Source organism: Hyaena hyaena, unplaced genomic scaffold, assembly GCF_003009895.1.
Source record: "Hyaena hyaena isolate Hyena2069 unplaced genomic scaffold, ASM300989v1 scaffold_362, whole genome shotgun sequence".
Classification (NCBI taxonomy): Eukaryota; Metazoa; Chordata; class Mammalia; order Carnivora; family Hyaenidae; genus Hyaena; species Hyaena hyaena.
In genome coordinates, this window is record NW_024080998.1 from 603,158 (window position 1) to 615,350 (window position 12,193).

The 12,193-nt window shown below is 42.7% G+C and overlaps 1 protein-coding gene across 4 annotated transcripts in view; it reads left to right on the forward strand.

The window, feature by feature from the left end:
• Positions 1 to 6,572: 6,572 nt before the first annotated feature.
• Positions 6,573 to 12,193, forward strand: part of BIRC6 (baculoviral IAP repeat containing 6) — a 223,608-nt gene continuing 217,987 nt past the window's right edge. For all 4 annotated transcript variants that reach the window (XR_005531445.1, XM_039250287.1, XM_039250288.1 and 1 more), the window contains exon 1: positions 6,573 to 6,891. Coding sequence is in view for 3 of the 4 variants with exons in the window: in XM_039250287.1 (XP_039106218.1) it covers positions 6,573 to 6,891 (319 nt within the window). In the remaining variant the exon portion in view is untranslated. The remainder of the gene's footprint in view (positions 6,892 to 12,193) is intronic.

A 12,193-nucleotide genomic window follows, 5' to 3' on the forward strand; every position in this document is an offset into this window, starting at 1 on the left:
TACAAGAGTGTACAATGGTTCCAAATTTCTTTTCCCTTTCTTTCCTTTTCCTTCTTTCCTTCCTTCCTTCCTCCCTTCTTTATTTCCTTCCCTTCCTCCTTCTTTTTTCTCCCTTCCTTCCTTCCCTTTTTCTTTCCTTCCTTCCTCCCCTCTCTCTCTTTCTTTCTCTTTTTTCCTTCCTCTCTTCCTTCCTTCATTTCAAATGTGTGATGCTACAATCTTAGGGCAGCAAGAGTTCGGGGAAAAGGAACATGAGAAAGGAAAGGAGAGAAAACAAATAAAAGTTGTATTAGCAGTCTGGCCAGTTTCACTATGAAACATGGATGACTGCTCATTCACATAGGATATATTTCCTTTTTTTTTTTTTAATATTTATTTCTAGGAGAGAGAGAGAGAAACAGTGTGAGCAGGGGAGGGTCAGAGAGAGAGGGAGTCACAGACTGAAACAGGATCCAGGCTCTGAGCTGGCAGTCAGCACAGAGCCCGACGCGGGCCTCAAACCCACGAACCGCCAGGTCATGACCTAAGCGAAAGTCGGACGCTTAACCGACTAAGCCACCCAGGCGCCCCGCATAGGATATATTTCTAACAGGCTCTTTGGAACTAGAGTGTTTTCAAACAGTCCATCAAGGAGAGAAATTATCAAGCAACCCCTTTCCATCTCCTATGTCTCAGTGGTCAAAGTTTGCCACATGGTACATTAACTCCCCTGCACTTCTGGGTTGTGCAGCCCCCAGCTTGTCCAGGCAGCTACTGCAGAAACCAGATACCACACCTTACATTAAGACACTTCATTAAAAGTTTCCAATTTCTTTACGTCCTTATGAATACCTATTTTCTAGGTTTTTATTTTTTTCCGTTTCATAGTGGCCATCCTAAGGAATGTGAAGTTGCATCGCATTGTTGTTTTGTACTGAGAGTGAATTTTAATGACACACATACTGGCTGTCAATATCAGGCCAAATAGAAATAATTTATAGGAGATCAGCCTTTCCATTAGAAATCATTAAAACTTCATCGTTCTCTGTTTTGGGATAAAGCAAATCTATCTATAAACCTCTGTAGGGGAATTAATTTGGGCATTTGGCTGATGTATATAAAAGCATATATAAAAATACACATATATAAATATATATACATATATATATTAGTTTAGAAGTTCTTTTACTGTTGTCCAACTTTTTTCCCCTTTAAATTTAGTTTCCTTTATTACATCAGGCATTTGTTTTATGCAACGTTTGTATATGGCTCAATATCAGTTACAGGTTTTACTGGAGTGTGTTATAAATGTGCTCCAATTCTAGCTCCCGTGGCATGACCTCAACCACCCATTCAGAATCCCCCTGTATACTGGGGAATCTTTAGGGAGAATGTTTACTCTGTCTTCTCTAGAATCAGTTTTGACTCTCTGTATGCTCCTGTGTGGCTGCAGGCACAGGCTTCTGTCCAGCCAGAGTCCCTTCTCACTCTGCCAGTCATCACCAGCAGTCTTGGGCCAACGGCCCTTTGAGGCCTTAGCTTCTACCCAGCTTCTTAAAGACTGGCCCCCACCACCAGTGGCTGAGGGAGAGAGGCATAAGGGAAAGAGGGGTGAGTCTGAGAAACTGCTGTCTTTCTATGCTTTTTATGTCTTTTTCTTTCCTTATTGCAGTGACTTCCATTAAGTTCCAGAACTTCTAGTATTGTACTGAAAAGGAGTAGTGAGAGCAGATGTCCTTGATTCGTGCTTGATTTTAGATGGAAGACATTCAGTCTTTTACTGTTAAGTATGCTGTTGGCATACTTAGTTAAGTATGCTGTTGGGTTTCTTTTTTTTTTTTGTAGATGCTTTTTACCAAGTTGAGGAAATATCCCTTTATTTTTGGTTGGCTGAGAAGTTTTTTTCTTTTCTTTGAATGGATGTGGTGTTTTGTCAAATGCTTTTTCTGTGTTAGGCCCCCTTTTTGGGTCCACATTTCTGATTCCAGCAAATTCCTCTTTCCAAAGTGATTGTCATTGGGAATTTCTACTTTATTATTATTATTTTTAATCTTTATTTTTGAGAGAGAGAGAGAGAGAGAGCATGATTGGGGGAGATGCAGAGAGAGAGAGAGAGACAGAGGATCCAAAGCAGCTGTGTGCTGACAAAATAGAGCCCAATGGGGGCTTGAACCCACAAACCATAAGATTATGATCTGAGCCAAAGTCAAACACTCAACTGACTGAACACCCAGGCACCCCAGGGAATTTCTACTTTCTTTAGTCAATTACCACCTCTGCCCAAAATGGCTTGGCTGGAGGCCCTCAAAAGTCCATCACTTCAAAATAGACTATACTTGAAAATCAGTGTATTTTCGGGGCGCCTGGGTGGCTTAGTCGGTTAAGTGACCGACTTTCGCTTAGGTCATGATCTCACGGTTTGTGGGTTCAAGCCCCACGTCGGGCTCTGTGCTGACTGCCAGCTCAGAGCCTGGAGCCTGTTTCATTCTGTGATTCCCTCTCTCTCTGACCCTCCCCTGCTCACACTGTCTGTCTCTCTCTCTCTCCTAAAAATAAATAAAACATTAAAAAAAAATTAAAAAAAAAAAGAAAATCAGTGTATTTTCAAAGCTAGAAGTATTTGATTTCGGAGTGCGTGGTTGGCTCAGTTGGTAGGGCATGCAACTCTAGATCTCCGGGTAGTGAGTTCAAGCCCCACTCTGGGTGTGGAGTCTATTAAAAAAAAAAAATCTTTGTTCTCAACTCCATCTGCAGAATGAAATCAACACAGTTGATGCCAAACTTCACCCAGTCTTGTCCAGTTTCATTAAAAAAATTTTTTTAACGCTCATTTATTATTGAGAAACACAGAGCCAGAGCACAAGCATGGGAGGGGCAGAGACAGGGGGAGACACAGAATCTGAAGCAGGCTCCAGGCTCTGAGCTGTCAGCACAGAGCCGGATGCAGGACTCCAACTCACAAACCACGAGATCATGACCTGAGCCAAAGCCTGACACTTAAGCAATTGAGCCACCCAGGCACCCGTTGTCCAGTTTAATTTTTATGATCACTTCAATTTAAGGAACCTTAACCTGGGTCATGAAACACTTGTGTGCAGTCTTTGAGGCCTCACCAAGTGCTCAAACAAAAATACATATTCACAAAAACAAGTAGCAAGTTACACACTGAAGACTGCTCTTTGAACACTTGTTTTGTAGGATTCAGTTGATAGGAGTTTGTGAAATGCTGGCTAAAGAAGGTTAAATAAGATTCTTTATCATAGGAGGTCTCATAGCTTTTGTTATGCTAATATGTATTATAAATCTTCCAAGAAGAGAAATATAGAGGGAGTTGGTGCCTAAATTTCTTTGATTATGGAAGTGTTTTATTTCAGAACATCTGGGTAAATAGCTTTGGAAAATCCTGGTTTACAGGTAAAAGCAGTCTAAATTCGTAGAAAAGAATTATTTTTTCATAATCAAAAAAATATATAACAGACTAACAGATAGTGCCTCAGTTCTTTTCAATATAGTACAACATTGAAGCACACCAAATTTATTTATTTATTTGAAATTTTTTATGTCTTTATTTTATTTAGAAAGAGAATCAGTGTGAGCAGGGGAGGGGCAGAGAGAGAGGGAGACACAGAATCTGAAGCAGGCTCCAGGAACTGAGCTGTTAGCACAGAGCCTGACACGGGGCTTGAACCCACAGACTGTGAGATCACGATCTGAGCCAAAGTCAGATATTTAACCAACTGAGCCATCCAGGCACCCCAGAAGTACACCAAGTTTAAATTGAGTGTTGAGATTATTAGTTTGTTTTCTTTATCAATAAGATAAGGGTCTTGATTTGCATTCAAGGCCTATTCAGGCACTCTTTCAGATTAATGGAAAAGTTTGGCACAAATGAATCTTGACAGAAAACAACTTTGTTTTTATTTTATTTTTAAAAAAATTTTTTAATTTATTTCTAGGAGAGAGAGAGATAGACAGCGTGAACAGGGGAGGGTCAGAGAGAGAGGGAGACACAGACTCTGAAACAGGCTCCAGGCTCTGAGCTGGCAGTCAGCACAGAGCCCGACGCGGGGCTCGAACCCATGAACCGCGAGATCATGACCTAAGCGAAAGTCGGACGCTTAACCGACTAAGCCACCCAGGTGCCCCTATTTTAATTTATTTTTGAGAGAGACAGAGACAGAGCACAATTGGGGTGGGACAGAGAGGGAGACACAAAATCCAAAGCAGGATCCAGGCTCTGAGCCCAACATGGGGCTCAACCCCACGGACTACAGGATCATGACCTGAGCCAAAGTCAGACGCTTAACCAACTGAGCCACCCAGGCACTCCACCAGGAAACAGCTTTGAAATGGCAGTTTTCAGTTTCTGCTTGTGTCCTGGGATGTTAATACACTTTTAGAGTGACACCACCAGTTACATTTAGATTTGATTATTTGCATTACTGTATTTACCTCAAGACACTGAAGTTCTGAGCAGGAGTCTGGGTTCTGGAGTCCAATTGCTTGAGTTCACACTCTAGTTTGCTGTTTTCCCCTCCTTATAAGTTGTGAGACCTTCATCAAGCCACCGAACCCCTTTGTTCCCATTTTTACAGTTTACAAGTACTTTCATTAAGTTTTGCAACTTATAAGTCTTGAAACAAACCTAAGTAGGGCAAATAATTTTATCATTGCCAATTGACACTTGGTGGAAATTTCTCAGAATGTGTGACTTGCCTAGGTTCATAGATAGGGCTGATAAATGAGGCCACAGTGACTCAAAATCAGGTATTCATTTAGACTTTAGTACTTGGGGGTATTTTTCCACTTTCTTATATGTTGTCTCCCGACATCAGATAGAAATGGCATATTTGCCACCTGGGTGGCTGAGTCTGTTGAGTGTCTGACTTTGGCTCAGGTCATCTCACTGAGTTCCAGCCGCGCACCAGGCTCGCTACTATTGGCACAGAGCCCGCTTTGGATCATCTGTCACCCGCTCTTTGCCCCTTCCCTCATCATGCTCGCTCTCTCAAAAATGAAAAACATCGAAAGAAATGGCATATTTGCCACTCCAAAATGAAATGGATAGATTATATAAATACAATTTTGGGTGCACTGGAGAGGCTCAGTTGCTTAAGCTCCTGGCTCTCAATTTTGGCTCAGGTCATGATCTCATGATTTGTGGGACTGAGTCCCCAATTGGGCTCTGGGCTCTGCACTGATAGCGCAGAGCCTACTTGGGATTTTCCCTCCCTGTCTCTATGCCCCCACCCCCTCTGTGCACACTCTCTTTCAAAATAAACTTAAAAAAAAAAACAAAAAACCTTTGGATACAAAGAAACATGTTTAAGACAGAGTTGGGATAATCTATGAAAATTCCTTAATGAAGTGTGCAGGAATGTGGGAGGACAATTTTTTTCATAACTTTTACATGATTCTTAATCCTCACAACAGCTCTTTAGGTTTTAAGGAAAAAGTTAGGCTTTCCAAGATAACTGAATGATCCCAAGACACACAGAACATACAGTTCTCTATCCTGATTGTGGTGCAGGAATCTACATGTGCTAAAATGTGTGATAGAATTATACACACAACATATAAATGTCAAATCCCTGCTTTTGATAGTGTACTAAACTTACGTAACATACAACTGTTAGGGGAAACTGGGTAATAGGACCTGTCCTACCTTTGAGGAGTATTGGTCAGGTATTTTACAGAAGTCCCTCAATTTGAGTTTGTCCATTTTTTTTTTGATAGATAGGGGCTATAGGTTTTGGGGAAGCAGATCACTGAGGTCTGTACTGTATTTGCAACTGTGCATCTAACAAGTATTTTTAAATAAAAATGCATTGCTAGGGAGTATGATTAATAAATTTACTTGACTGCAGTCTTTTCTGGTCCCACCACACCTACACATATCTACTAACAATTCACATAACTTGACCTGTTTGGGATGGGGATGAAGACACTTAAGTTATAAGCTTCCAGCGTGTAACTCTTATGTAGCACTTCGGTTCAACACAAAGATCTGGGAATGGCGCGGGGCAATAGACACCGGGTCCAAAGGTCGTCTGGTTTCTCCCAATCCAGACCAGAGGTTTTTCAAACTGCTTACTTGTAGACTAGAGCCGTGGCCCAAACCCCGGGGTCTCCTTCCGGCCACCGCCAAACAGCTGCACCGCTCATGCAGGGAACAGTCCAGATACAGCTGGAAACGCCGCAAAGGGCCTCAGCGCGTCTCACAGAGGTCCCACCCGCCGGGGTCCAGGCCTAGCGGAAACACGGGGAGCCCAACCGCCCTGCCAGGAGCCAGGGAGCGGGGCGGGGCTCAAGCAGCGGCCACTCCCCACGCTTAGGGGAAAAAAAAACTGGGACATTGCGGACGCGAAGCTGGCGGGACCCAGGGCGCGTGGCAAGCGCGAGCCCTCTCGCGCATGCTCCAGCCGCTCGCCGCCTGTCCCCTCCCCGGGTCCCGCCTCTTTCGCTCTCTGTCCCCCCCCCCGCCAACCTCCCTCTGAGCTTAGCCCCTCCAGGCGCGCGGCCGACGTCCCGCGTGCGTGCCGGCGCCTGACTTCACTTCCGGCTAACGCGCTCCGCTTGCCCCCTGGCCCCGGATGGTGACTGGCGGTGGTGCTGCACCTCCCGGGACTGTCACTGAGCCGCTTCCCAGTGTGATTGTGCTGAGCGCAGGCCGGAAGATGGCGGCTGCGGCGGCCTCGGGCCCGGGCTGCTCCTCGGCGGCGGGGGTGGGAGCGGCCGGGGTCTCGGAGTGGCTGGTGCTGCGGGACGGCTGCATGCGCTGCGACGCCGAAGGGCTGCACAGCCTCTCCTACCACCCGGCGCTCAACGCCATCCTGGCCGTCACCAGTCGCGGGACCATCAAAGTCATCGACGGCACGTCGGGGGCCACCCTGCAGGCCTCAGCGCTCAGCGGTGAGTGTGCGGCACGCCGGGCTGGGGCCGGGCCCGCCGCGGGAGGAGCCGGGCCCGCGGGATGCCGGAGAAGGAAGCCGCCCAGCCCCGGGGCTCGGCCTTGGGAGGAGGGGAAGCGGCGTGACGGGAATGGGGTAGCGGAGGGCAGGGCTGGGGGCTCAGGCGTGTTTGTGAACCGAGGCCCGGAAGCTGATGGAGGAGGACCTTAGCACTTGGCTTTTTCAGCGGCTGCTGCTGGGAAGAAAAGACTGGGGAGCCGGGGAGTGGTGGGAGTTGCCTTCGGGCCTTGAGCGTCTGGTGTAGGTTGGTCCTCTGGGAGAGGTGAGGAGGCCTCGGAGCTCTGCACCTGAGAAGGCCAGGCTCCGGGGTCGGTCCTGGAGAAGGTGTCGGTGCTGCCTTCTGCTAGATTAGAGAGCGAATGGGTCGCAGGGTTGGGCCCGACGTGAGAGCCCTGGTGGCCGGAGGCGAGCGTCGGAGCCGGCATGTAAGCCCTCTCCTCTGGTGGAGAGAAGTGGATACTCAACTGTTCGTAGGATCCGCAGGTGCAGGGATGTACCGCGGGGCTTCGCACTGGGGGAGGGGGTAGGATGCGCCTGAAGTGGGGGTGGGGAGGCAGGTAGGCGGGCCAGCTGCCTGAACTCTTCCGTCGACGACTTTAGGACTCTGGCGGACGCCATGGAAGACTAGACCTTGTTCTCTAGGTCGGGGCTTCCAACTTCTATTCCCCAGTGATGAGAAGCTCAGGACCTGCAATGTATGAAACATATATTGGATTCCTTTGGGTTCGTAATGAGGTGAAACTATAGGCCCTCTCTTACTTGTTTTACCACAGCGAGACGAAAGTTGGGATTTGGAGGTATGTCTGAATCTCACCAGTGGAGGAGAGCAGTTCTGGGTGATGTAAACGTTGTCCAGGGTCGAGGCTCTATGCATTAGGTGAACGCTCAGTGTATTGGAGTGGAGTTGTTTGGAATTGCCCTGGCCAAGTTAGTTATGTTTGGCTGAGATGACATTTCATTTGTGGTTAAGTGATGTGTGGCTTAATTTAGATGTTACAAACTGAGATTGAAAAGTTAGTATATGAGTGAGTTAGACTCCTGCATAGAGATATAATATATATGACTGTCTGCATTTAGCCAACGAAATGAGTTAAGGTGGTATACCAGTTCACTTGTGTTGTAACATGCACAAATACGGAAAGGTCATTATTGTAGTTTACTGTGTAATAAGGCACAAAAGAGATTTAATGGCAATGTAGGGATAGAAAGATAAGAGATTTAACTTTTGTGGATAGAAAGATAAGAGATGTGAAAGATATGGATTGTATACAGCTACAGAATATAACCCGGATCATGTCTAAGATACGTCTAAGAGAAAGTTTTGGGCTGTAGGCTTGTAATTTTTCTTTTCTTGACTTAGGTAAAGGACACGAGGGGTGTCCCAGATGTAGCAGTTGGCAGTAACTGCAATTTGGAGGTAACAACTTGCCACTATGTATGAGAGGGAGATATTCATCAGTAATTGGATATCTTTCTTCTTAAACTCATGTAAAATATTTCAAACACAAAAAGGTATAAAGAATAATAAGATGAACAATCATGTATCCCTGATTCTGTCTATGAAATAAAACATTACAAAGTTGAAGCCTCCTCTGTGTCCTATGGATTGTAATCCACCTATCCTACCTCCCCCATGAGCACTCTGTTCAGTTTGGTTTTATTGTTTTTACACGTTTTTGTTTTTTAGTATATGTTTGTCTTTTAAGCAATATCTAATGCTGTCTTTCATGATATTAAACTTTGACTAATTGGTATCATAGTATATGTTTTTGGATTTTTTATAGAAAACAGTACTAACAGAAGTTTAAAAATGTTTATGATAGAAAGGAATTTAATAGGGTGTTTTTATGCTTGGAGGCTATGTTTGAGAAAAACAATGTACGTTAGAGTTTATTATAAGTTCTCGGGGAAATTGGGCATATATGAATGTGTCTTAAGAACAGGAAGAAAATAGTCACTCTAGTGGTAGATTGCTAAAGGGGTGGGGCTTAGGGCTTAAATACAACTTTAAAGGTACATGTGTAGAACAGCCCTGATTTGGGATAACTTAGCTGGGATATGTTGGGGCATTTGTTAATTAGAAAAGTATGGGATTGAGTACAATTGCAGATGCCCATGCATTGAAGATTGAATATGTAATTTAAAATATGTAGAAGAGTTTATGGCAAACAAAAGGATTACAGAAAAGGTTTGAAAGTAACAGTGGGCAAAATCTGAAATGTTTTCATTTATGAGAGTTGCAGTTATTAAAAATAATTACCAGAGGTTGTATAGAGTCTTGTGTACGTCATCTATTCAGGTGATTGGGGAGGGAATGCTGCATTTTTTGTCTTGCCTGGAATATGTGTATACTTTACATATTTATTTAGTAGGTTTGCTTTTAATGATTAATAGAGGGTGACAGGCCTATAAATAGAATAAGGAGGAGGTGCTAGCAGTGACCATGGTCCTAACATGACCCCTCTTTAAGGGGCAAAGAGCTACTTCTTTCATACCCCAGAGGAAAGACACTTTGTGTCAGGGGAAAAAGAGTGTTTTCTTGGGTGATAGAGCAGTATATCTTCTAAAGGGTTCAGGTTATAGGGTTATAGGTAGCCTATTAGTGTAGATGAGAAATTGAGGGTTGGAAGCAGACTTATGTGTATATTTCAACTGAGTGGCAAAGGTGGTGAATTTTTAACTATGTCTACTAGTATATATCTTCAGTATATTTGTATCTGACATAGGATGTTTATAAATACACTTTTCATTGGGGTAAGAGCTGTCAGTATAATATATGTTAGGCAAGTATTTGCTCCATTTTAGTGTTTAAGAGTTAAAATTTCTCTGTCTAGGCCGATTCCTTAGTCTGGCATTCTTTGATGATTTGGCCTCTACCAGTCTCTGGTCTTATCTCCCTATTTAGTTTTGTGGACTGGTTCATTTAATTTTCTTTCCTAACTCAGTAGTTTTGCTCTTTCTTGGAATGCACCAATTCCCTCCAGACATATTTTAGCCATTTTTCAAGACCTGGAGCAGATCTTAACTTCCTGATTCTTTTAGCCTGAAGTGATCCACCGAACCCGTAAGCACATATTGTCCTCTTAATGTCTATTTTAGTAATTTGGCAACTTACTCTTTGTGGTGTGTTTTTTTGTCTTGAACTATTTAAATTCCATTTTATTTAGCTTTTTGTGACTATATGATGTCCATTTAACTATATTTAAAACTCCTTGTGGGAATGTTTATATCCCCTCCTCAGGATGCCTGGTACAAAATGTTAATGAATATTTTAAATTTGTGTATATATGCTAATGACTGTGTTAAATATATGATGTCTTACATACTAACTGCCAAAATAAACAATTTCTTTGGCTTTTTTTTTCTTTTTTTAAAGTTTATTTATTTTTGAGAGAGAGTGCCAGTGCACAAATGGGGGAGGGGCACAGAGAAGGAGAGAATCCCAAGCAGACTTGTAGTCAGCACAAAGCCCCATGTGGGGCTTGAAGATCATGACCTGAGCCGAGATCAAGAGTCAGACGTTAACCAACTATGCCACCCAGGCACCCCTCTTTCTTTTCTTAAATAAATTTTATTTTTTAGAGCAGTTTTAGGTTCATAGTAAAAATTGAGCAGAAAAGTACAGTATTTCTATATACCTCCTGCCCCTGTGCACACACAACCTCCCTTCACTGTTTGTTACAATCAGTGAACCTGCATTAACACATCATTATCACCCAAATCCCTAGTTGATGTTAGTTCTCATTCTTGGTGTTGTACATTTTCTGGGTCCTGACAGATGGGGATGTCATACAGAACAGTTTCACTTTCATAAAAATCTGTGCTCTGCCTATTCACCTATCCTTCTCTCCTACCCCCTGCCATTTTCTGATCTTTTGACTGTCTTTTGTTTTGCCTTTTCTAGATTGTCATATAACTGGAATTCTACAGCATGTAGTCTTTTCAGTTGGGCTTCTTTCACTTAGGAATATGCATTTTTAAGGAGTGCTTGGCTGGTTCAGTCAAGGGAGCATGTGACTCTTGATCTTGGGATTGTGGGTTCGAGCCCCACATTGGGTGTAGAGATTACTTACAAATAAAATCTAAAAAGTAAAACATTTAAAAAAAAGGAATATACATTTAAGTTTCTCCATGTCTTTTGATGGCGTGGTAACTCATTGCTTTTAAACATTAAATAATATTCCATTGTCTGGATGTACCACAGTTTATTTACCCATTCACCTATTGAAGGACATCTTGGTTGCTTGTCCGTTACACCACTTATGAATAAAACTACTGTAAATATTTGTGTGCAGGTGTTTGTGTGGACATAAGTTTTTAGTTCATTTGGGTAAATACTAAGGAGCATGAATGCCAGATCATGTGTCAGGAGTATGTTTAGTTTTGTAAGAAACTGTCAAACTGCCTTCCAAAGCAGCTGTACTGTTTTGTTTTCCAAGTGGTCGTGAATGAGAGTTCCTATTGCTCCAAATCCCTTTCAGCATTCTGTTTTCTGTTTTGGATTGTGGCCATTTGGATAGGTATGTAGTGGTATCTCATTGTTTTAGTTTGCAATTCCCTAATCAAAATTCGTGCAGTTTGGATTTTAAAAATCAAAATAGGTCTACATTTACCACTTGACCATATTGTTTATATTACTAGATATGTTCTTTACCTATTGTTTGTTCATGTGATTTAGCATAACAGTTAAGCGAGTAGCTTGCTTTTGGAGACCGTTGGCTCTGGTTAAGATCCCAATTTCTGCTTTCCCTCACCTCTCCAATTTAACTGTGTAACCTTGACTAATTTACTTAACATTTTTTTTTTGTTGCAGTTTTTCCATTTGCAAAATGGGGATGATAATTGTACTAATTGTGAGGATTAACTGTTAATACAGAGGAAGTTCTTAGAACAGTGTGTTTACTGCTCAAAAATATTTCTTCTGTTAATTGTAAACCTTTGTAAATATGGTTTTTTTGTTTGTTTGTTTTTTACTTAAACCTTTTTGGTATTCTCTGTTAAATCTTTTGAACTTAACCCTAAAGTGAAACTTCTTAGGAATTTTTCATATATACCACTTTTTACCATTTAGCAGAATCCATCTAATTTTTGCTTTGAGTAAGGTATTGTTGTTATTATTTTTTTCTTTTTTATGGAATCAACATTCTTATTAAATCCATTAAGTGCCAGGGGTTGGTCTAGGCCCTTTGTTCAACATTTTCTTGTATTATTTAATTACTGGTGGTAATGTTTCCTCTTGCTTT